General features: G+C 37.4%; 1 protein-coding gene across 8 annotated transcripts in view; it reads right to left on the minus strand.

Moving 5' to 3' along the window:
- STAU2 (staufen double-stranded RNA binding protein 2) overlaps positions 1–27,521 on the minus strand; it is a 365,226-nt gene that overhangs the window by 289,263 nt on the left and 48,442 nt on the right. For all 8 annotated transcript variants that reach the window (XM_053661197.1, XM_053661198.1, XM_053661195.1 and 5 more), the window contains 2 exons: positions 18,081–18,240; positions 6,605–6,740 (listed from right to left, as the gene is read on the minus strand). In XM_053661197.1, the coding sequence (XP_053517172.1) occupies positions 6,605–6,740; positions 18,081–18,240 (296 nt within the window). The remainder of the gene's footprint in view (positions 1–6,604; positions 6,741–18,080; positions 18,241–27,521) is intronic.

Raw genomic sequence — 27,521 nt, forward strand, 5'->3', positions numbered from 1 at the left:
AGTGAAGAATACTTAGACTGACAGTTTGAACAAGCTTAAAGTAAACAGTACACCTAACAATAATAAGCAGTCATCAGCCTATATAACATAAACTTTGAAATAATAGTAAATAAGCTATTTCATAAACTAAAGTCTTAACTTATTTCCATTTTACTAATAAGTAACAATGACATAAAATCTGTTCAGACACTCCAAAACACTTGTTTCACCCTATCAGATTTCCACTCTGTGAAGTTCTTTCGAAGTCCCACAGGTTAATTTCCCAGGGCAATGGGAGAGGGGGGCATAAAGCTTCAAGTAGGTACCAGGTTCTGCCCATAGGAACAAGTAACTTTTGAGCAAGTTAGTACAAACTCTTTGAGCATAGTACAAACTCTTTCCATGTTTAATTTGCTATGACTCATACCACACATGTTAAGAGAAAGCAATTTTACTAACCTAAGTACAGGTGATTGGCACAGGAATTGGATACACTAGACAAGGTAACCAAATACTGCTTTGACAGGAAATATACCAACTACTGAGGACAAGGGTACTTGTCATGATGCAAGCTGTGAAATTGTTACAAAATGAATGACGACAATCCAACAGAGCCAAACCCTTCTGGAAAGGAAGTATAAATCCTAGATGAACAAGGAACAGATAGGTCACTCAAACTTAGGTTGTAGCCTAAACAATTCCATTTTCTACAGATTACACATGCCTATTCTGGAAACTAGATCAGGGGTGTCCAACCTGCAGCCCATGGGCCACCTGAGGCTCAAGATGGCCATGAATGTGGCCTAACACAAAATCGTGAATTTACTTAAAACATATGAGATGTGTGTGTGTGTGTTTATGTATCAATGTATTTAATGTGTGGCCCAAGACAATTCTTCTAGGGTGGCCCACAAATGCCAAAAGGTTGGATACCCCTGCTCTAGACCCTGAAATTCCTCTTCCCATGAGTACTTTCAACCAACACTCAAAGCCAAAGATTATCTTCGCATACCCTTCAATGAAGATTTAGAGTGATGAAATCAATTATCCTAAGTTTCTCATAGGTAATATGAACTCAACACAGTCAAAACTAGATTTCTCATTTTTCCAAAGATCTGCTCCAACTCCTCCCATTGTCAATACTACTAGCGGTCCAGAGATGTAAAAGTTATCCTTAATGCTCCCCATCTAACCGATCTCGAAGTGATATCAAGTCTAACTTCTAAATACCTAGATGCTGTCCCTCCTCTCCACCTTCACTGCCCCAAGGCTCTCATCATATTAAGCCTGAATTACAACAACACCCTTGTAATTCATCTTTCTCCTTTGAATTTGAAGCCTATCCAAACAATTTTCCATGTACTATCAAAGCAACATAGCAATGTTCAAAAATATATATCCAGTTATTTTATCCCTCAGCTTAAAATCCTTCACTGGCTCTCAATTCCCTTCAAGATAAACTCTAAACCTCTTGGCATGCCACCTGAGGACATCCAGATCAGCACCCCACCTGAATTTCAGCCATACCAATTTGCTTGTAGGAATGAGTAAACTTCTCAAGATTCCTTGCTGTTGTTCCCAAAATTTGTGTATGCTTTCAACTTTGTATCTGTTAGTGAACAGGGTACAAATGAGGGGGGGGGGGGAGATGTAACTGGATATATTCTTTTCAAACATCTTGGGTATAACAAAGGGAAACCAGTACTTCAGAATTCAGGTCATAATAATGATCCTTTTTTTCTCCAGCCATCAGAAATGGGGTGAAAGATGGAAAGGTCCTTTTATGAGTTCCTCCTTAAGCTTTGAATGAGTTCAAGTGGAAGAACCTCATCAGGAAAGAAGAGACTAAAAAATGAAAATAAAAAAATAAAACTGCAAGAGTAATATCTGATTATTACTTAATATTATCTTAAGTAGAAAATGAAAGGACCTTTTCAAAAATCTCTGTAAATGATATCTGCTCTTTAAACTTCATTTTTCATTCCCTGCCTTACTAAGAAACTACTGATTCATTTGGAATCTGGCAAGGAAAAGAGAGGCTCCTTGAATCTTTGGCTTCAAATTCCCTGTAACAAATTCAGGTGCTGTTATCTGCAAACTAAGGTCATATGTGGTATCATCATTTTAACAGAGTAACAGTGAGCTTTGCCCTTTAGTGAGCAGAGAGCTTTTGTGAAATATGGCATGGCAGCTTCCCTATTTTCTTTTTATCCTTTTTGTGACCTACAGAAAATTCTCAAAACTCTCCAAAAATCTGAAGGGAAAGTCCACTTTACCCATTAAATGGGAATGACCTAAGGCACAACCCTTTAGAGAAGTCAAACAAAATTCTGGCACCCTTCATAACAACCATGGCATCAGATCGTGAAACTAGGAACTGCCAACAAAGGAAAAATGTCAACATTCTTAACAGAAGATTTAAAGCAGCAAACCACACACCCCCTGTCACATCCTTACATTCCAACCCCTCTGCCCCTTGGTTCACTCGGTTCCAGCCTGGAGGAGGCACCCACATACGGGGCACTCTCCTGCAACAGGGCCTTTGCACCTGCCGGTTCTGCTGCCTGACATGCTTCCCCCTCTCATGCCATTCACACTGTTTATTCACTCTCCTCCTCTAGGTCTTTATTAACACTGCTACCTTCTCAGTGAGTAACCAACAGCTGCTTACCAACTGAATGCCTCCCCCACCAAACATGAGCTCCATAAGGACAATAATTAATGTCTGATTTTTCACTGCTTTAGCACTGAATTCTATTTGAAAGTAATAAATTATAATGTTACATATCAATTAAACCACAAAAAATTAAAAATAGGCAATTAATTCACTAATTAAAAAACAGTAAAATTTCAATACAAGATTATAGATATCAAAATCAATAAACATTTAAACAGAATATCCTCACGAGTCAATTCATTAGAGGACATTAAAAGTTAACTACCTTGCATATATAAAACAGACAGGACTCCTAACTCAGGTAACCAAATGTATCTATTGTGCTCCAGTGGGCAGTTTTATTTATACTGGATAAGCTCAGAGCAACAAGAAAAGTAACGGGTATGTTATACAGAAAAAAATGAATGGGAAACAACTATAAGACAAATGTTATGTCCCTCTTGTCCATGTGGTATAGATGCCAAGTTGAGAACGAACAAGCCACAGGAGGCTCCGCAGTGGGAAGAAGACACTGAAAAGATGGAACAGCAACCCAGGGAGCTGAGGAGAGCTAAGGGTTTAGGCCAAGGCAGCCAGGAAAGAGGGTAGATACTGTCAAAGATCACTTAGGAGGAAACAGTGGACCATGATCACCAAGTACGGGTCTCAGCAGGGCAGGCCGGAGAGCAGTCAGCTAGCTGGTGGACAAGGGACATCACCACAAAGACCGGAGGAGCCGAGCATAATACAGTACACCTACACAGAGGTGAGGAATCCTCCCTTCCTGCCTGGACAGTAAATGTACTACACTAAATTCCCCAAACACACCCGGAAGGAAAGGGGGAGGGGCATGGGTCTAAGAGACTGTGCTTTTTTTTTTTTCTCAGAGAACATGAACAATAATATTTAAAGGAAATTACTTAACAATTTGAAGAGGACAAAGTTTTAAATGCTAATTTTTTCATGACCAAGCAAGACACCAAACAGCATCAGATCATATATAGACTAAATATCGTCTTCTCATATCTGAGTTACAATGCCAATAAAGATATGATTTTAAAAGCATCAAAAAAATAAAAAATAAAAAAAAAAGCATCAGCATCCCACCCCTAGAAGAAATGATAATTATGTGACAGAGAGAAGTACTATCTAACACTACAATGGCAATCATATTGCAATATAAATGTATTAAATCAACGTCAAACTCCTTAAACTTACACAATGTTACCCATCAATTATATCTCAATAAGTTTTTAAAGCATGTGCAAATATCTGATCATATGTGAGAATTTCTTAGACATGAAAGCAGTAGATGAAATTAAAAAGTAACAGATTAAACCATATAACATTTAAAACTAGAGTACATTAAAAAAACACACACAAAACTAGCCAATGTTTTTAAGCAGGAAATTTAAATAAAGATTTAATTTAACACCTTCAACACATAAACATCTGAAGACTGGTCAAGCAATGCAATTAAAATTAGCAAACTAACATAGACAAATCAAAAAGGGTAAGCGACTAATAATTATTTGAAAAACTGTTCAGCCTCTCAACTAATCAATAAAACCCAAATCTAGAAACATTCTACTTTTAACTATCAAGCACCGCAATGTGTTCAAAACCAATTTGTGTTGTCAGAATGCAATGGAATATACTGTGAGAAATTAGTACAAACTTTAATGTAATCGGGCAAAAATTATTTTTAATCCAATATCCCCCTTGGAGTAATCTATCTTAAAGAAATAATCAGTAATGAGCCCCAGCTGGTGTAGCTCAGTGGCTTGAGCGCAGGCCTGCGAAGTGGAGTATTGCGGTTTGATTCCCAGTCAGGGTACATGCCTGGGCTGCAGGCCATTTCCCAGTGGGGGACACACGAGAGGCAACCATACATTGATGTTTCTCTCCCTATCTCCTTCCCTTCCCCTCTAAAGATAAATAAATAAAAATAAATTCTTTTAAAAAAAAAGAAAGGATCAGTAACGTAAACAAAAATTTGTATATAAAGACTGTTTACTGCAGCTTTATTTAAAATTGTCCCAAAAAAAAAAGAAAACCTAGGTAACCAAAAAAAGGTATACTTTGTTTGTATACTTGTAAAGTATTCCTTGTTTTTACATGTTTATATACTTATAAAGTATACCTGAGCCATATTAAGTATTAATACCCATAAAAAATATTTTCAAAGATTACTTAAAGATGTGAAAAGTGATCGCTATATTAAGTAAAAAGGCAATATTAAATATACAAGATGAACAAGTTATGATATAGTCATACAAAGGAACATTATTTAGCAATACAAAGACAATACCCAGATATGAGCAACATGGATGAATCTCTAAAAACAAAAGCAAACAAACAAAACAAGAAGACCATTATATGAACCAAAAAAAAAGCACCAGACACAAAAGAGTAAATATTGTATGAGTCTACTTACAGGAAGTTCAGGAAGGGCAAAACTAATCTATGGTGACAAGAGTACTTTTCAAACTACAAGATGCACTCCTCCCCCCACCAAATTTGGGGGGAATAATGGTTGTTAACGCTGCTGTTGAGTTCTGTTTACATTTACACTGGTAAAATATTATGTTATTTATATTATTAAATATTTTTCATTTTTTGCTTCAAATTTTTTTCCTACTTTCCTCCTCTAAAACTTAGGTACATCTTATGTACCTTTTTTTGGACATCTTATGGTCCGAAAAATACGGTACTTCTGGGAGGAGAGAGGAGGAAACTGCCAGGGGTGACAGATACATTCTTGACTGAAAGTTGACACATGAGGATACACATATGTGAAAAGTCATCAAATAAACTATAAATACATATATACATAAATAATCAAATAAAGTCATCAAGATGTACATTTAAGATTTGTGCAGTTTATCATTCACACGTGATACACCTCCATGAAGTACTATAGAAATTGCACATAATGGATACTTCAATTTGGTTAAACATATGTATATGCAATGTATAAAAATAATATAAAGTACATCAAAATGTTAAAGGTGGTAATTCTGGGACTGTAAGTTATTTATAATTTCTTTTTAATTTTCTGCATTTTCCTCATCCTCTATAATGAGTTACTTTTATAAATGACCAGAAAAAAGTAATAAACTCTAAAAAAAATTCTGCCATACTTATAAAAGAAAATTCTGTTATACTAGTAATATCACAAAATTACGTAAGAAAGACTTTATGTGCAGAAAAACTTAGTAAAACCTTTCAACAATTTTTTTTATAAATTACAAAAACTTTTTTTCTTTTTTTTTAAGATTTAATTTATCTATTTTTAGAGGGGAAGGGAAGGAGAGAGGGAGAGAAATATCAATGTATGGTTGCCTCTTATGTGTCCCCTGCTGGGAACTGGCCTGCAACCCAGGCATGTGCCCTGACTGGGAATCGAACCACAATTGTGTGGTTCGCAGGCCCGCACTCAATCCACTGAGCTACACCAGCCAGGACAAATTACAAAAACTTTTACAGAAGAAAATTTTAAAGGCTTTTACTCCTGGTTCCACAGTACTGAAAAGTACTTCTCATTGAAAAGTCCTATAGTTTTGTTTTGTTTTCTCTCAATAAAAATTATCTTTAAAAAATTATAAACACTCATGTTTACAATGTATTCAGACAAATTAAGAAAAACACTAATTAGGCTAAGCACCTTCTTGGTGAATAAATGAGCACGTCAACTTGACAGTCAGTACTAGACTGTAGAATGACCTTAAAATGTGGTCCTGCCTGCAACAAATACAGGGGTCTCATGACTCAATAAAAACTAGTTCTTGAAAACCATTGAAATTTTTAAGTTATTACTTTAAATATTCCTTGTGAATCTGATGTATATAAATTATACACAAAATGCCCAAAGTCAACATTCTTTACAATGAAAATACTCTTTGAATTTCAGAAATATTTACAATATGCAAAAAATAATAAGAACAAAACCAAAAACAACATACAAACCTCTGATTGTACATGCCCCGGAAGTTGTAATTAGCTCTATAATTTGGGAAAGGCTTTGGATCTAGTGGCCTGTAGATGGCAGGCTCTCCCCTCTTCATGGCAAGCCCATTCAGTTCCACAGTGGGAGTTATACTACCTGTTTAAGAAACATCAAAGGCACACTGTGAAATAGTTCCTAAATCATGCGAGATACATCTTATAGTACATATGTGTATAATTACCATGGAAAAAGGTATGATTTTTCTAAGGGAATGCATTAAAAAAAAACTACCTAAACAGGAAAATCATTTCTCATGAAATCTATTAGAAAATTTTGCAACATTTTCTGCATGTTAATGACCGAGCATTCAACTTTATAGTGATAATATTTCAAAACAAAGGAAACACAAGTTTTACAGGTTGCTTAATTTGAAATTATAAAAAAACTATTGAACTTCATTACTTACCTCAGGAAGCTTACAATTTTCTAATCATTAAAAACATCATCTAAGAATATTTTTATTTATATTTTGGTAATCAAGCAACTAAAATCAGCAAGAAATACAGGGTCATCAGTAATTCTTGAATTTATCTAAAGAAAATAAATTTCAAATATTTCCTATGACCAACAACAGGACAAAGTAATACAAGTAATGCTTTCTGTAGATAATCTTCACAGATACACCCTGAAGTATTTATGGATAAAGCAATATGTCTGAGATTAGTTTCAAAATAACTCAGAGGAAAGACATGAGAAACAAGGCTGGCTAGCACGTGTGAGTAACTGCTTAAGCTGGCAATGGGTACAGAGACATTTGCTCTCTTATTCGCTATTCTTTAGTACAAGTTTGAATAATTTCATAATAAATAAATACAATATAAAGTTATTATGTTATTAAGTAACCAAAAGAGGTTGTTTAATAAAATATATGTATATATATATTCCATATTAAAATCACAAAAATAAATCTAAAGCTTTCACAGAAAGTAAAATTTATTTTCAATGTAAATTCTGTACCACTTAATTCAAATTCCACTGAATTGGCACCACGTATGTTGCACCATACATTTAAGACTCCATCACATACAAAACTAGGTCCACTTCCTGCCACAGCAAACTAGGGGCTGACACAGCACCGGCAAAGGGGCGGGTGACCATTACAAATGCAGGACTTGCAGCCAGGCCATGGACAATCCTTCAAGATCCAAGAACCTGCTCACTGGGTCTCATTTCTAAAGATTTTGTGTGAAACCACTGAAGAGTTTAAAGAAACAGGAACTGAACCAATATTAAGAAGAGGAGAAAATATAGACAGTGAAGGACAATAGAAAAGGTGGAAAGAAAGAAATATAAATAAGAAAAACAGCAAAGAAAAGTTAGAATAATAAATCAAATTAGTCCAAATTCCTAATTTGATCCTTACATTCAGAAAAGAGAATGTCAAGAACGAAGGAATTCTCTTTTCTTTCTGTCATTCAGTATTTGACCAAGGGATAAATAATATGTATAAACCTTAAGCATACCTCCCCATGAATTACTACACATATAAACACTCATGTGACTTCCACTAAGATCAAGGTATGAGTATTTCCATCACCCAGAAAGGTCTTCACACCATTTTCCAGTCAAGACCTACCTCCCCAAGTCACCCATTCTGACTTCTGTCATCACAGATTAGTTTTGTCTGTTCTTCAAATCTGAATACGTATCATTTTGTCTTGCTATGTTTACTCAACATACTGATTTTATTGACTATACCAGTATTTCAAACTTTTTGCATCACTGAATATTCTGATGAATGAATAGTCCAATGAATTCTGCTGCTGATGGGACATTTGGGTTGTTTCCAGTTTGGGGCTACTAAGTAAAAAGCCACCTTAAACTTTGAAATAAGTGTTTAGTAGACATACACTCATTCCTCTTGGGTGTATATATCTAGCAGTAGAATTCCTAAGTCCTAGAGTAGGATTATATTTAACTTTATTATAAATTGCCTAAAAGTTTTCTAAAGGTTTTTTCTTAACACCAAAAAGCAGTCTATGCCCTTAAAAGCACAATTTCCTTACTTGATAAAGATTTCAGTTTAATAATTAACATGTAAATCAACTGTAAGATTTATGTCATTTTGAATTTTACTGTACTTTGCAATAAACATACAGACACAAATGACATAAAGTTCAGATTGGGTCTTTGTGAAGGGGAGTAGAAGATAAACAGAAAGGCACAAACCATAGTGAAAAGTTTCATCCCTTCCAGAGCAAAGGGTCTCCAACCGCTCATAGACTGACATCTGCCATGTCCACAGCCCATTACTGTTTCCTTAAGCAGTAATGCTTTCCCAGAAAACACTCAACAATAACTTCAAACTCTGAGATACATCCACATAATGCTCAGCACCAATATTTTCAGCATGTGCGAACTGGAACCAAGTTACCTAAAGATAATCATTACATAGGAATCCTCACATAGTACATACACGGCTATAACAATACTGCAAACACAGGATAGGTTTTCAGTGGTTTTTAGACAAATAAAAGAAAATTTCTAAATTTATCAGTGACAAATATAAAAAGGCTAGTTAATTATATACACAAAACATCGATAACTACAATTGTGGATTCTTAGTTATGTGACAGGTGAAATAAAATTGCCATTACTCATTTTCAAGGAGCAACATATTATTGACAGCTTTGTAAGTCATCAGAGACACATGAAAAGATGCTCAATACACTAGCTATCAGAGAGATGCAAATTAAGACCACAATGAGATATCACTTTATACCGGTCAGAATGGCCATCATAAACACAGCGACAAACAACAAGTGTTGGAGAGGTTGTGGAGAAAAGGGGACCCTAATCCACTGTTGGTGGGATTGCAGATTGGTGCAACCACTATGGAAAACAGTATGAGATTTTCTAAGAAAAGTAAAAAGATCTGCCTTTTGACCCAGCAATTCCACTGCTAGGGTTATATCCTAAGAACCCTGAAACACCAATCCAAAAGAACCTATGTACCCCAATGTTTATAGCAGCACAATTTACAATAGCCAAGAGTTGGAAGCAGCCTAGGTGCCCATCAGTAAATAAATGGATCAAAAAACTATGGTACATTTACACAATGGAATTCTATGCAGCAGAAAGAAAGAAGGAGCTCCTACCCTTTGCAATAAATAGCACAGATGGAACTGGAAAGCATTATGCTGAGTGAAATAAGCCAGTTGGTAAAAGACAAATACCGTATGATCTCACCTTTAACAGGAAGCTAAACAACAAAACAAACAAGCAAGCAAAATATAACCAAAGACACTGAAATAGAGAACAGGGGGACAGTGAACAGAGGGGAGAGGGGAGGGAATTTCGGGGGAAAAGGGGAAGGATTTATAGGAACTAGTATAAAGGACACATGGACAAAAACTAAGGGGGGTAGAAATGGGAGGGAGGTGGGGAGCACTGGGGGGTGGGCTGGGATGGGAGTAAAAGACAGAAAACTGTACTTGAACAACAATCAAATAATTCTTTTAAAAAGACAATAATTTAAAATAAAAATAAAAATTTTGGAAAAGAAAAAATAAAATATACAGTGAATAAAAATGTCTTCTTGTTTTCTCCAAAAAAAAAGAAGTAGAAGTTAGAATATTCCCTAGAAAAAGTCACTCAAAAATTTGTTGAAAGAATGAATTGATTTCCATCAATTTGGGGGAGGCTCTTGGAGAACTGGCTGATGCTGGGACCAGGGCAAAGAAAATATAAGACAAGCTAGGAACAGCCATTGTGCCAGAAAGAGATTCTCAAAGAATGATGAGGAAATAAAAGAAGACTACAGAAATTAACTTGAAGGAGTCATATCACTGGTCATATCTGGGACAAGTTGAGAGTGAAAATAAATGATGAGAGATTATAAGCCTCTAAGTAAAATAGGAAAACCAGTGTCTATAGTGATATAAATAAATGAACCGATGAAAAACTGAGGGAAAAGAGAAAGTCTGTAGGTAAATGGCAACTAATAAATCTGAAAAGAATACTGGAATTTAAATATCACCATTCTGGAAAGAAACAATACATTTCTGTAGTTTTAAATCACAAAAGAGATTTCCAGTTAAGATGGCAGCACAGGTAAACATGGTTCACCTCCTCACACAATCACATCAAAATTACAACTAAACTATAGAACAACCAATATTCAGAACAGTCAGAAATCAGGCTGAATGGAAGTTGTACAACTACAGAATTAAAGAAGAAACCACATCGTGACTGGTAGGAGGGGCAGAGATGCAGAATAAACTAGAGGCCACACCTATGTATGGTGGATAAAAAACAGGAGGGATGTCTCAGAGCAAAGGGTCTGAGCCCCACACCAGGCCCCCCAGCCCAGTGTTCAAGAGCCAGGTAAGTCTCTAGAAATCCTGGCTGTAAAAAGCAAGGGCATTCGAGGCTGAGGCTATGGAAAACAGAAACTGCTGGAATCCCAGGCAGTTTCTCTTAAAGAGCCTACACACAGACCTATGCAAACTCAACCCTCTGAGCTCCAGCACCAGGGAAGCTGATTTAAATGCATCAGAGACGTACAGGGAGGAACTGAAGTGTCTGGCATTAGGGCAAGAGCTGGGGAGCAGCTTTTCCCCAGACAGGAGTGATGGCAGAGGCCACTGTTCCTTTTCTGAGCCCTCCCCTCACACAGCCACAGAGCCAGCAGATCTAGCTGAGACTCCACCAATCTGGATGACACTTTTTGCCCCACCCTGGTGATTCCCTGAGGTCCTGCCATACACAACATTCGAGCCCAGCCAAGCTCTTTCAAGTGGCTTTTCTGTTTGAATGACTTGTCTTGGCTCATATTTCAGATTTTCCTAAATTATCTCAAACAAGCCATACCTGGCTTCAGTGAACTCATTAAATAGCCCCAGGCCTGGCACTAGCAGCAGCCAGCCTTAGTTCACAGCTTGGCCTCATCTGGGCACCTCCAAACCAACACAAGGAGCAGCCATCGACAGATCACTTTGTAGCTTATACAGTGTGACCCCAAACAGAACACAGGCATTTGATGACCTTGGATGTGCCAAGAGCAATCAAGGCTCAACTACAACAAAAGATGTACACAGCCCACACAGTGGATGCACCTCGATTACCCAGCTTTGGGAATAGGGGAAGATGTACCACTAGACCCTACAAGACACCTACTACATTAGGCCACTCTATCAAGCCCAGGAGACAAAGCAGCTCTACCTAATACATAGAAACTAACACAAGGAAGCTGCCAAATAAAGAGACAAAGAAACATGGCCAAAATAAAAAAAACAAAACTCTGGAAAAGGAACTAAATATAAGGGGATAAGCAATCTACTAGATGCAGAATTCAAAACACTGGTTATAAGGATGCTCACTTAGTGAACTTAGTGAGAACTTCAAGAGTATAAAAAGGAATGGAAACCATAAAAAAGAACCAGTCAGAAATAAATACAGTAACTGAAATAAAGAACAACTTACAGGAAATCAACAGTTAATTGAAGCTGAGAATGAAATCAGAGATTTGGAATATAAGGAAGTAAAAATCAACCAATCAGAATAGCAAAAAGAGAACTTCATGCCAAAATGGAGGTATAAGTAAATACACTTGCCTCTTCACATAACCAAAAGAAGGACAACAAATTTAAAAACAAAAAATAACCAGAACTGACAGAAAATCAAACTGTATGGAAGTCTAACAACCAAGGAGTCAAAGAAGGAACATTCATTCAGACTACTAGGAGAGGTGGTCTAGACAGGCAGCTGGGTTAGAGGGGACTCGTGGCAAGGCAGCAGCTGGAGAACCAGGGAGGGCAAGGTGGCAGCTGGTGGAGCAATAGGTCCCACATCTGCATGTGAATAAACCAGGTGGAACAACGGGGGAGCAAGATAGACCATGCAACCCAGGGTTCCAGTGTAGGGATATAAAACCTCAAAATATCTGTCTGTGGGGGTTTCAGCAGTGGGAGAAACTTCCAGCCTCATGGGAGAGTTCATCTGAGAGACCCACAGGGTCTAGAATGTACTCAAACCTACCTACCTAGGAATCAGCATCAGAAGGGCCCAACTTGCTTATGGGAACTGGTGGAAGTGGCTGAAAGCCAGCCGAGAGTCAAGCAAACAGCACTGTTTTCTCTCAGACCCCTCCCCCACATACAGCACCGCAATGCAGCAACGTGGGTTGCCCCACTGTGACAAATACCTAAGGCTCCACCCCTTACAACGTAACAGGTGGGTGGAGACAAAAAATATGGCTCAAATAAAAGAACGGATCAAAGATTCAAAAATAAAACTAAGTGACAAAGAAACAGCCAACCTATCAGATGCAGAGTTCAAAACACTGGTAATCAGGATGCCCACAGAAATGGTTGAGTATTGTCCTAAATTAGAGGAAAAAGTGAAAGCTATGAAAAGTGAAATAAAGAAAATTATACAGGAAACCAACAGTGAAGAGAAGGAAACTAGGACTCAAATCAATGATTTGAAGCAAAAGGAAGAAATAAACATTCAGCTGGAAGAGAATAAAGAAACAAGAATTCAAAAAAAATGAGGAGAGCCTTAGGAACCTCCAGGACAATTTTAAATGTTCCAACATCTGAGTCATAGGGGTGCCAGAAGGAGAAGAGGAAGACCCAGAAATTGAAAAGTTATTTGAAAAAATAATGAAGGAGAACTTCCCCAATCTGGCAAAGGAAATAGACTTCCAGGAAGTCCAGGAAGCTCAGAGTGCCAAAAAGCAGGACCCAAGGAAGCACACACCAAGGCACATCATAATTACATTACAAAATGAAAGATAAGGAGAGAATCTTAAAAGCAGCAACAGGGAAGGAGACAGTTACCTACAAAGGCTATTAGCTGATTTGTCAAAAGAAACCTTACAGGAAAGAGGGGGCTGAAGAGAAGTATTTGAATTCATGAAAGGCAAGGCCTACATCCAAGATTACTCTATACAACAAAGCTATCATTTAAAATTGAAGGACAGATAAAGTGCTTCCCAGGTAACATAAAGTTAAAGGAGTTCATTACTACCAAGCCCTTACTATATGAAATGTTAAAGGGACTTATGATCAAAAATATGAACAGTAAAATGACAACAAAGTCACAACTATCAACAAGTGAACCTAAAAAAACAAACAAACAAACAAACAAATTCAGCAAACAGCTAGAACAAGAACAGAATCACAGAAATGGAGGTCACATGGAGGGTTATCAGTGGAGAGGGGGAAGAACAGGGGAAAAGGTACAGGGAATAAGAAGCATAAATGGTTGGTACAAAACAGACAAGGGGAGGTTAAGAATAGTATAGCAAATGGAGAAGCCAAAGAACATATATGTATGACCCATGGACATGAACTAAGGTGAGGGAGTGTAGTTGGGGCGGGTGCAGGGCTGAGAGGAAAAATGCCACAACTGTAATAGCATAATCAATAAAATATATTTTAGAAAGAATAGCAAGAAAAAAAAATAATCCAAAAATATGAGGATAGTGTAAGGAGCCTCTGGGACAACTTCAAGCATACCAACATTCTTATCATCCTGGTACTGAAAGGAGAAGACAGAGAGCAAGAAATTGAAAAAATATTTTTAAAAACAATGAAAGAAAACTTCCCTAACCAGGTGAAGGAAATAGACATACAAGTCCAGGAAACACAGAGAGTCCCAAACAAAATGAATCCAGAGACCCAACTCAAGATACATTATTATTAAAATTCCAAAGGTTGAAGATAAAAAGGAATCTTAAAAGCAGCGAGATAAAAGCACTTAGTTACCTACGAGGGAGCCCCCATAAGACTGTCATCTGATTTCTCAAAAGAAGCTTTGCAGGCTAGAAGGGATTGGCAAGAAATATTCAAAGTCATGAAAAACAATTACCTACAACCAAAAGTACTCTACCCAGCAAAGCTAGCATTTACAATCAAAGACATATAAAAAGCTTCCCAGACAAAAAAAAGGTAAAGGAATTCATCACCACCAAACCAAACCAGTATAATATGAAATGTTAAAGGATCTTCTTTAAGAAGAAGATCAGAAATATGAACAACAAAAACATATCATCAACAATTGAATCTAAAAAACAAAATAAACAAAACAAGCAAAACAGAAACAGGATCACAGATACAGAGAACATTTTGATGACTGCCAGACAGAATGGGGGTCATGCAGTGGACAAAAAAGGTGAAGGGATTAAGAAGTACAAATAGGTAGTTACAGATTAGCCATGGGGATGTAAAGCACAGCATAGGAAATAGAGTAGCCAAAGAACACATAATATGCATGACCCACGGACATGGACAACAACATGGGGATTGCTGAGAAACTGTAGTGGGGGTAGAGGAGGGAAAAGAGGAATTGAGACAAAAGTAATGACATCATCAATAAAATACAACTGAAAAATAAAATAAGTCACAAAAGAAAAGTCCTCTTCAGCAATCTTCAGAGAAATAATTGCCTCAGACAAGAATTACCAATGGGGTGAGAAACCAAGTAAGTGAAAGTAATCTTGATGAGGAACACAATAGTCTCAAGGTATCTCCTCAGAAAATACTTATTCCTTACTATTTAATGATAAAGCATACTTACTTATTAATGAACTTCACAACAGCAAAGGCTGGCAGACATACTCTTTGCCAAGTAGCAAAAGTCATCACTAACAAGACAAATCAGTATCAAGTGTCTCCTGACATTAAACACTGAGGCAAGCGCAGGTCACTTCTCTGATATTCATGCTAAAAATGCATTAAGGCATGAGGAAAACCAGAAAAACCCAACTGGTGGGCATTCTGTATACAAACAATGTGGCCTGTATTCTTCAAAAATGCCATGATCATAAAAGACAAGAAAGACTGAGCAACTATTCCAGATTGAAGAGTAGATGAAAAGAAATGTTAAGTATATAATCCAGAGTATAGCCTGGATCTACAGAGGACATCACTAGACAATCAATGAAATCTGAATGGAGTCTTGGACTACATGGTAGTACTGTTACCCTCCTGGGAGGGGAGTGTCCAGAGTGTACTCAGGAAATGTCCTTTACCTTGAACTACTACAGGGTAAAGGACATATGTCCACAATTTATTCTCAAATGGCTCAGAAATGCTAAAATTGGGGAATCTAGGTGAAAGATACATGGGAGCTCTATATATTCTTTCTACAAATTCTATTTAAATCTGCATTTAACTCCTACACACAAAAATAGTTTAAAAAATAAAAGGAGAGTGACAGCAAAACAGTTCTATGATAGATTCATAACAAACAGCATAGCCATGTTGTAAGTGAATGTAGCTCCTCTCTGGGATATAACTACTATTTAAAACTCACTACTCTCTGTGAAGTCCAAACTCCCCTCTTCTGCAGTGTGTGGATCAGACTGTCTTTTCAATAAATTGGAATCAATTTACTGAATGTCTCTATATTAAAAAGGAAAATCTTGAACCTCACATCATAAATAAAACTTAATTCCTGATAGACTATAGATCTAAATTTAAAATATAAAATAATAGAGATTCTAAAAGTATTATGAGGTCATCTTCATAGCTTGATGGAAGACAAAGATGTCTTAGTATACACAAAAGCACTACCATAAGGGAAAAGACAAATTCTTCATTAAAATAAAGAATTTCTATTCATCAAAATGCACCATTAGGAATACGGAAAGATACTTGCAATACACGTTGCTGACAAAGTACACAAATCCAGAATATGTAAAAATGCTACAAGTAAAAAAAAAAAAAAGAAAAACTTAAAAAACATACAATGAAGTTTTTCGTGGGAAAAATATTTCAACCAGCACTCTACAACAAAGGAGAGCCACCAGGCATATGAAAATGCTACATTCATTATTAAGAAATGCAAATTAAAACAATTAATACAACTATGTCTTCCTCCCATGAGAATTGCTAAAAATTTTCAAGATACTATATGTTGGCAAGGAAGAAAAGATGATGTTTGACATGATGTATGTACTATTATGTATGTAATTTTTTAAAATAGGAACTTGGAAAGGGACAAACCTTCATTTGCTAATTTGTTCAGGAGACACCGATTCACTAAATCAGGGAGGGGCCCCAGCTGGAGGGTAACATCTATTCACAGTCTTGAATCCACTCCTGATCAGCAAGGGAGTTTTGACTGGCTCTGTTTCTAACATTGGCTGTTTCACCCCCACTCAGGCCACCTGATGACAACCACTGTATGGATCTCGATTGGTACGGGGCTCAAGCAATGCTTGAGTAGACTCTTACCAACTTCAAACTGAACAGAACAACGTTTTTTTCTTTATGATAATAATGTTTTGGATTACTTAAGCTTACTTAAAAATACTGGAATCAGTTGAACAGAAGCAAAAAGACCAGTAATAAGAAAGTCATAGACTTCTGGAAAGAGCAGTCCTTACGAGAGGAGGCTTGTGATCACCTAGCAGGTGCCTCATGAGAAAGAAGTGTTTAACTTGATTACGAGCATAAGCATGTGAACCATTGTTAGCAGGCAAAATGTCTTTTTGTACTCCATCACAAAAATACCTAAAGCAATATTGGTCAGAGGGTAACTGCTTGAATTAATAAGTTACCAAACAAGTACATAGATAAAGGGCTGGTACTAAGCTTTTGAAACTTAATGTGATATTGTCAATTCATGCACTATGTCCAATACAGGTTTGCTCCTCCCCAATAAATCACTGGATATATAATGTGGTTGGTATTATAAACAATCAAAACAACTTTTTAAAATTATTATTAGGAGCTTAAAATTAGAACATTCATTTATTCAGCACTACATTAGTCACAGGTGGGTTTTTTTTTTTATTTGTGGGCTTCTTATTAAATTTCATATAAATGTTCTAAACTGAGTATCAGTAATTTCTACACCAATAAAAAGAATAAGAAGATGCTTAGGCTACTTTTATAATTTTTTTATTAAAATAAAGAAAGAATAAACACTTTATTAAATTTTTTAAGATTTTATTTATTTATCTTTAGAGAGGAAGGGAAGGAGAGAAGGAGAGAAATATCAATGTATGGTTGCCTCTCATGAGTCCCCTGCTGGGAACTGGCCTGCAACCCAGGCACGTTCCCTGACTGGGAATCAAACTGCGATCATGTGGTTCGCAGGCCTGCGCTCAATCCACTGAGCTACACCAGCCAGGGACAGGACTTTATTAAATTTTACATTATATATTTAAAAAGAGAAATTGATCATTTCTATCTTTACTTGAGAAAAAACTCAACCTCATATTCTGTTCCTTGTATCCAAATTTCCCTTCACCAAGATTTAAAAAGCTAGTAATGCACCATTAAAGTATCCACTAAAGCAAATTTTTTAAATAATTACAATTACCTTCTTCATTTTCTCACCTTAGCTATGATTCACCTGTCTTTTTCATATGTACTATTAATACAGCTGTTGACTACATAACTGGCCTGCTAGAATGAACAATACAGAAACCGGCCCACACAGAAGATACAATAGGACAGAAGCAAATGAGTTTGGCCATACCTGGGTTATTATTAACATTACTTTTGGGTGGTTTCTGGACTGGTTTGGGAAGCGTAGATTCAGCCAAAGCTTTATTAGCAACAGCTTGTTGGGCCTTCTTGATACTGCTGCCTTCTGATTCCCATGTCTGCTCACCAAGACTCAGTTGCACTGAGAACATCTTAGAAAAACATAAAGAGAAAGAAAAAAATTAAAAATTTTCAGAAAATCAAATGTGCTGTCTGAGAGACAAGTTAATACAAATTGATACACCATAGAATCAACATTTTAGAGCTAGAGGTGACCTTACAGATCATTTGCAACAAAATCTTATTCTACCACACAAAAGAATTTTACAAGATTGCGCCAAAGTCTGTTCTGTCCTATCCAAATGCTTTTTAAAAGCATGTATGTACATTTTGGGTAGAGTAAGTCAAGAAGAAATCACTTCCCTAAATAGAATTAAATTGTTAATGCCACTCAAATAGTCCTCAAAAAAGTGGAACCAGTACAAAGAATTAAGAGAAACTGTAAGAGAATCCAAAAGGCCCTGTCTCTACAGCACTTTATAAAGTCAAATTCCTTAAACTTCATACTTAGAATAATCAAGTCAATGAGTCAGAAAATCCGATCAAATATTATGTCACCAAGACACCCTGAATCCCCCACAACCAACGTTTAACCAGTCACCAAAATCTGTCCGTTTCAACCTCTTATATAAGTATTTCTCAAACCTCTCTCTTCTGTCTGCATGTGACACTGCATTGGAGTCAATCTTTCATCATCTTTAGCTCAGACATAATAATCTCCCAACTGATTGCTGCTTAACTATCTTCCTAAAACTCAATCCAATTGCATCACCCAAACCAAGAGCAAGTTAAAAACCTTCAACTGTGCACATCTAGCCTGGCATAAAGGTTCCACCTGTCAGTCTTCACTCCGCACCCACTTCCCCACTGGCACAGCCTAACCTTCCATTCAGATATTTCCTCATGAGCCCCAGACCTTGTTCACCTTGAAAATTTAGAATCAAGTTACAGGTTACACATAAAACCCACTATTTTACTACACATATAACTTAATGCTGTCTAGGAATGCAAAGTATTAACCCAAAAGTACTTATTAATTATAAAGAAATAAATGGTTCTTTGCAGGAAGGAGATCAGGGGAAAAAATACCTTAACCAAGTTAAAGCATCAATAATCACACAAACCAATATCATAAACCTCCTGATATGACCCAGTGAGAAGCTGTAAAATTCCTGACCAAAAGAATTTAATCTGTATTTAAACATAAGGAAACAATCAGACAGAACTAGATGATGGTATGCTCTATAAGACAAGTGGGCTTAATACTTCAATAATGACAATGTCGTGAGAAGAAAAAACAAAAGAATAATAGCTGTTATGGATGAAAAGATGTTAAAGAAGCATGAAACCATATGATCAAGTACAATGTATGAACCCTAATTGGATTTGTAGTGGGGAGACAAAATAGTAGAAAAGGCATTTAGAGGGTAGCTTAGGAAGTTTGACTGCAGGCCACATACAGCGTATGGCAAAAGTAGGTTTGCAGTTGTACGGATACGAAACACAGTTTATTCTTGTATTATTACTTATTAATTATTGTATCATTTCCTATATGAACAATGGTAAACCTACTTTTGCCCCACTATGTATTAAACTAACATGTTCGAAGTCAAATTTCTTGAATGATGATACAGTACTGTGGTTATATAGAAGACTGTTTTTGGTTTTACAAGATAAATAAGAAAGAATAAATAAGAAATGTCATGATAAAATTTATTTTCAAGTTGTTCAAGAAAAAGTATATGACTACGTACAAGAAGCAAGAAATAAAGTAAATGTACTAAAACATTAATAATTAGTAATCTGAAAGGTAGGTGTATCCATTGTACTACACTTTCCATTTTTCATGTAGCTTTTCAGTTACTCAAAATACAGAGTTGGAAAATATTTACAATCACTTGAAATTCAAAATATGTGCATATCTGTTAAAAGTGATTAATTTTTCTTTTATTCTGATTCAGTTTAAAATATATACCTAAAACATATCTTAAAGACATTTACCTAATTTTAAAACATTTTATCAATGATAAGCTCTTTTTTTTAAATAGTATAGTTATAGTATTTAACAAAGAACTCTGCCACTCAGGTCATCTTCTCCATTCTCCTCCTAATCTCTAATCAGTTCACAGCCGAGATTGTTGCATCCATTATTCTTCCATTAGTCAGGTTCAGAACCTCAATAACTTCTTTGTTGACCCTTGCCTTCCTAAGACTTATTTAACAACATTTCAAAACTTCCTTGCAATCTCCACTTGTCACCACCAAGTCTCAGGCCCCTGCAAACTCAGACTCAGAGTACTTAATTTACCCCCTGCCTCCTATCTTCCATATGTCACCATTTCCCAAGTCTCACAGGCCAGACACCTTTGAGGAGATACCTTGTCTCCTCTGTTTCTCTCTCCATTTAGTCCTGCATCCAATTATCAAACTACTGATTCAACTTCAAAAATGTTTTTCAGATCTTGACGCCTTCCTTTATACTCCTTGCCAGTGTCTTAGGGAAGAATATCAATATCTTTCCCCTAAACAACTGAAAGACCATTCTAACACCATTCTCTTAACATAATACTTTCCCATTCAAACTCTCCTTTTTACCATCATCAATATGAACATTCTATAAACTACAAATGTTTCCTAGTCAATCCTCTGCTTTTCTGAAACCTCTATTAAGAATCCCACAGAATATTTTTAATATTCTGTGGAACAACCAACAGAATATTTTTTTAAAAACTACTAGAACTCATATGTGAGTTTTAACATGATTACAAGATACTATATCAGTATATAAAAATCAGTGTATTGCCCTGGCTGGTGTGGCTCAGCAGATTGAGTGCTGACCTGCAAATCAAAGCGTCGCCAGTTCAATTCCTAGTCAGAGCACATGGCTGGGTTGTGGGCCAGGTCCCCAGCAGGGGGCAATTGAGAGGCAATCATACATTGATGTTTCTCTTCCTCTGTTTATCCTCCCTTCCCTTCTCTCTAAAAATAAATAAATAAAATTGTTTTTTAAAGTCTGTATTTTTGGACTTCTGGCCAAGATGGAGGCGTAGGTGGAATCAGTGTGCCTCCTCACACAAGCAAATTTAAGGACAACCAAGATTTAGAAACAAACACACAACCAGTACAGACAGAAAATTAAACTGTACAGAAGTCCGACGACAATGAACCATCATCTGGACCAGTAAGGGGAGGGGTCAGCTGCCTGCAGACAGGGGTTGAGGCTAAAAAAAGTGGTGGCTGGCAACCTGGGAGTACAGGCAGCACGAGGCTAGCAAACCCCAGATGCAGGAGGAAACGAGCAGAGCATGTAAGGCAGCTGGCTGACTGTGGAAAACATTCGAGTACAAATAAACCAAACAAAAAAAAAGGGCAGTGAGACAGACCACAAAACCCAGGGCCCCAGCAACACAAAATAAAGCCTAAAAGCACCAACTGAAAAAACTTTCAGGGGTTAAGGTGCCAAGAGAGACTCCCAGCCTCACAGGAGAGTTCGTTGGGGAGACCCACAGGGTCTTAGAACACACACAAGCCCACCCACACACCCGGAAACCAGCACCAGAAGGGCCCAGTTTGCTTGTGGAGAGTGGCAGAGGGGACTGAAATCCTAGAGAGAGTGGAACAAGCGCCATTGCTCCCTCTCTGACCCTGCCCTCACATACAGCGTCACAACCCAGCAACTGGGTTGCCCCACCTTGGTGAACACCTAAGGCTCCAACCCCCATATATGTATGACAAGGCGCGACCAGACCAAAAAATTATGGCTCAAGCAAAAGAACAGCTCAAAGTCCCAGAGTCAATACTTCTAAGTGACCAAGAGATAGCCAACCTAATAGATGTACAGTTCAAAACACTGGTGATCAGGATGCTCACTGAACTGGTTGATTTTAGTCACAAATTAGAGGAACAAATGAAGGCTACACTAAGTGAAATGAGGCACAATGCACAGGGAACCTACAGTGATGGAAACAAATATAGGACTAAAATCAATGGAGTGGACCAGAAGGAAGAAAGAAACAACCAAACAGAAAAGAATGAAGAAACAAGAATTCAAAAAAGTGAGGAGAGGCTTAGGAACCTCCAGGACATCTTTAAACATTCCAACATCCAAATTATAGGGGAGCCAGAAGGGGAAGACGAACAGCCACCAGTGGAAAACTTATTTGAATAAATAATAAAGGAGAACTTCCCCAATCTGGCAAAGGAAATAGACTTCCAGGAAATCCAGGAAGCTCAGAGAGTCCCAAAGAAGGTGGATCCAAGAAGGAACACATGGAAGCACATCATAATTACATTACCCAAGATTAAAATGAAGGAGAGAATCCTAGAAGCAGCAAGAGATATAAAGGGATAGTCACCTACAAAAGAGTTGCCATCAGACTGTCAGCAGATTTCTCAAAAGAGACCTTACAGGCAAGAAGGGGCTGGAAAGAAGTATTCAAAGTCATGAAATCCAAAAACCTACATCCAAGATTGCTCTATACAGCAAAGCTTTCATTTAGAATGGAAGGTCAGTTAAAAGTGCTTCTCAGATAAGGTCAAGTTAAAGGAGTTCATCATCACCAAGCCCTTATTATATAAAATGTTAAAGGGACTTATCTAAGTAAAAGGAGTTAAAAAATATGAACAGTAAGAAGACAGCAAACTCACAGTTATTAACCACCGCAACTAAACAAAAGCAAACTAAGCGGACCGCTAGATCAGGAGCAGAGCCACAGGAATGAAGATCATGTGGATGGTTAGCAACAGGGGAGTGGGAGGAGGAGAAGGGGGTGAGAAGATACAGAGACTAAGCAGCATAGATGGTGGGGAGAAAATAGACAGGTGGAGGGCAAGAGTAGTGTGGGAAATGTAGAAGCTAAAGAACTTATGACCCATGGACATGAACTAAAGGGGGGGAATGTGGGTAGGAGGGGGTGTACAGGGTGGAGGGGAATGAAGGGGGGAATGCAACAATGGTAATGAAATAATCAATAAAATATATATTTTAAAAGTCTGTATTTTTATAGACCAGAATGATTAAGGGAAATAGAAACTAAAATATAAAAAACAATACCACTTAAAATAGCACCAAAAATATGAAATACTTAGGATAAACTAAAAGAAATGAAATACCTGTTCAATGAAAACTGCAAAATACTATTGATAGAAATTAAAGAGTAAATAAATGAGATACACTTTGCTGGAGGGTTGGAAGAGTCCATTTTCTAACGTTAATTTTCACCAAATTGAGCTATATATTCATGTCAATTCTATTCAAATTCCCAGCAGGGTATTGTACAGAATGGACAAGCTCACTTGAAAATTCCTATGAAAATGCAAAAGATGAAAAACAACCAAAGCAATTCTGAAAATGGACAAAATTAAAGAGCTACTACTAACATCAAGAATTATAAAGCTACAATAATCAAAAGAGCATAGCATTTGCATAAAGATAGAAAAATAGATCGACAGAACAGAGTCCATAAATAAACAAACACATACACAAACAGCTGATATCTGACAAAGGGGCAAAGAAAATGGAGTGGAAAAAGAACCACCTCTTCAACAACTGGAGGTATACAGAGTTCCGGCTGAGATTGAGGCGTAAGTAGAAACCCTTAAATTCCTCGCACAACCAAAAGGAGGATAACAACCAATTTAAAATCAATAAACAATCAGAAGTGCCAGAAAATGAAACTGCATGGAAGTCTGACAAGCAAGGAATTAAATAGTCAACTAGACCAACGAGACTGGTAAGGGGGGCAGACAGAGAACCTGCAGTGAGGTGGCGGACCACGCTGAGGTGGCAGGCTGCACAAGGCGGGCCTGGCTGAACGGGACACTGAGACTCAGAGCTGACTGTGGACTATGGCTGGGGTTGCCGCAGTGGGAGAAACTCCCAGTCTCACACAAGGGTTTGTTGGAAAGTGGGCTAGAGCCTAGCAGGCAAGACACACTGTTCCCTCTCTGGCCCCTCCCCCAAAGACAACGCTGCAATGCAGCAAGGAGGGCTTCCCTGCCTGGTGAATAGCTAAGGCCCCACCCCCTTACAACTTAACAGGTGCACCAAGACAAAGAAATATGTCCCAAATGAAAGAACAGAGCAAAACTCCAGAAAGAGAGCTAAGTGATACAGAGATAGACAACCTACCTGATGGACAGTTCAAAGCCCTGGTAATCAAAATGCTCACAGATAAGATTGAGCTGGGTCGAAAAATAAAAGAGCAAATGAAAAATACCCAAAGTGAAATAAAGCAAAATATTCAGGAAACCAACAGTAAAGGGAAGGAAACCAGGACTCAAATCAACGATTTGGAACAAAAGGAAGAAATAATCATCCAATTGGAACAGAATGAAGAAACAAGAATTCAAAAAAATGAAGAGAAGCTTAGGAACCTCTGGGACAAATTTAAATGTTTCAATATCCGAATTATAGGAGTGCCAGAAGGAGAACAACAACAGCAATAAATTGAAATTTTATTTGAACAAAATGTGAACAAAAACTTCCCCATTCTGGCGAAGGAAATAGACTTCCAGGAAACTCAATTTGGGAAGTCCAATTTGGGACTTTACTCAAAGCCCAGAGAGTCCCAAAGAAGTTGGATCCAAAGAAGAACAGCAAGGCTGTACATCATCATTAAGTTACTCAAGATTAAAGATAAGAAGAGAATCTTAAAAGCACCAAGAAGGAGACAGTTACCTACAAAGGAGTGCCCATAAGGCTATCAGCTAATTTCTCAAAAGAAACCCTGCAGGCAAGAAGAAGCTGGAAAGAAGTATCTGAAGTCATGAAAGGCAAGGACCTACATCCAAGATTACTCTATCCAGCAAAGTCATCATTTAGAATGGAAGGGCAGATAAAGTGCTTCTCAGATAAGGTTGAGTTAAATGAGTTCATCATCACCAAGCTCTTATTATATGAAATTTTAAACAAACTTATCTAAGAAATTGAATATCAAAAACTATGAACCATAAAATGATGACAAACTCACAACTATCAACAAATGAACCTGAAAAAAGAAAAACAAAAAAACAAAAGCTAAGCAAACTAGAACAGGAACAGAATCAGAGAAATGGAGATCACATGAAGAGTTTTCAGTGGGGAGGCGGCGGGGAGGAATGGGGGGAAACAGTACAGGGAGTAAGAAGCATAATCGGTAGGTATAAAATAGATGGGGAGAGGTCAAAGATGATATAAGAAACAGAGAATTCAAAAAACTTATATGTATGACCTACATGGACATGAACTAAAGGGGAGGAAAGCAGGTGGGAGGGGGTGTGCAGGGTTGAGGGGGGATAAAGAGAGAAAAATTGGGAAAACTGTAATAGCATAATCAACAAAATACACTTTTTAAAAAAACAACCGTAGGTATGCAAAAAAATAATAATAAACCTGTTCCATATCTCATATCACATACAAAAATAACTCAAAATGGCAATTAGACCTAAATGTTAAGACCAAATGTCACACCTAAAACTACAAAACATCTACAAGATAACATAAAAGAAAATGTTATGATCTTTGAGGATGCAAAGATTTCACAGATATGGCACCAAAAACACAATCTACATGGGAACAAATAGATGTCGAAATTCACCAAAAATTATCAACTGTTCTTCATAGACACTGTTAAAAAAAGAAAAAGGTAAGTTCTGACTGGTGTAGCTCGATGGTTGGACATAGTCCCACACTGGTTACATTCCCAGATAAGCACATGCCTGGGTTGCTGGCTAGGTCTTGGGCTGAAGGCATGCAAGAGGCAACGGACTGATATCTCTCTCATGCACAGATGTTTCTCTCCCTCTTTTCCTCCCTCCCTTCCTCTCTCTATAAAAATAAATAAATAAAGTCTTTAAAAAGAAAAGAGAAGGCTCAGACTAAGAGGAAATATTTGACAAGCATATCTAACAAAGGATTGTATCCAGAATACACTAAAAGTGACATCAGAGAAGATGGCAAAGGAGAAAGCTTCAGTGCAGGGACAGTGCCTAGCCTATACACTACTCAAAGCAATGATAAAATGACCTAGGTACTTCCATCATCAATGTAATTGCTAAGAATTTACAAATCATTATGCCATTATACCACATAAGAACAGGTACTATCTTTCTCAAATCAAAGATGAGAAAACAGAGACCCTAAATTAGCTGCTCAAGGCCACACAAACTGGATGATGTAGGGCAAAGATCAAGCCTGGCAAATCCAGCAGGGATTAAAAGAAAAAAAAAAAGACTGCTTGGCTTTAAGGGCCTGGATGATAATGCCTCCCTCGGGGATTATCTATCCCAAAGGAAACCTTCTCAAAGTGCCAGTATAGCACAGCATTCTTAACTTAGTCATGTACACTGACAACTTATCAAAACAGGAAAATAAAAAAAAAGAAAATACCATTTTATGTTATTGTGAGGTCTCTTACTTATACCCTACATAATAATAGCCTTCTTCTGAGATTTCAGAAAATCAAAACAACAATCCATAGAAAAAATGAGAGCTGTGTTGAAGTACCTAAGAGATACAGCAATGTCACAATAACTTACACTGACATAAGGTATAATAAATTAGAGTTCCATTAAAATGTGAACAGATAAACAAAAGGGGACAAGACAAGCGTTAAAATAATTATCTTTATTTAATAGTCACATATTGAAAGCTGCCATTAAGTTGTTCGGATTCTGGAAGACTCAGTGGAGGAAAGAGGAAAGCACATAAACTAAACTACGTCTCTACTTCTCAAATAAGACCGTGGACTACAGTGAGTCTCTCTGGCCTGCTTTCACCACTACAAACCCGGCTCATCAGAAGGGGAAATTGATTACATAGAAAGAAGGGAAGAGAGGGGATGAGAAGCTAGAGGAATGGCCTAGAATAAGTGAGAGAGGGCAGGATCTAGTACAGAAATAATGGGATCGGCTACTCTACAGGTAGTTCATAGTAATTCAGAAGGGAAGGCCAAATTTGGGTTTAGGTTGGGATGCTGCCAAGAGGGGCAAGAGAGCTGAAGGCACTTACAAGGCATATGGAATTCAAGCAGGACAAGGAACCAGGTGAGGACTGAGGGAAGTCAGGATCGTAAAAAGGTGGTAAAATTTATGGATTTGTGGTATGGGAGGACTAGTGAAGCCAAACAACTAGAGGGGATGGACTTGAAAGTTAGGAGGTATCAGAGAGAGATGAATGCTTGACATTTAAAAATCATGGAGGTCTTGCTCTGGCTGAGGTGACTCAGTTCATTAGAGCATTGCCCCATAACTGAAGGGCTGAGGGTTTGATTCCCAGTCAGGGCACATACCCAGCTTGTACATTCGATCCCCACTAGGGGCACCTACAAGAAGGCAAGCAATCAATGTCTGTCTGTCTGTCTGTCTCTCTGTCTCTCTCTCTCTCTCTGGCAAT

Source organism: Artibeus jamaicensis, unplaced genomic scaffold (assembly GCF_021234435.1).
Source record: "Artibeus jamaicensis isolate MK-2021 breed Jamaican fruit bat unplaced genomic scaffold, CSHL_Jam_final scaffold_916, whole genome shotgun sequence".
Lineage (NCBI taxonomy): Eukaryota > Metazoa > Chordata > Mammalia > Chiroptera > Phyllostomidae > Artibeus > Artibeus jamaicensis.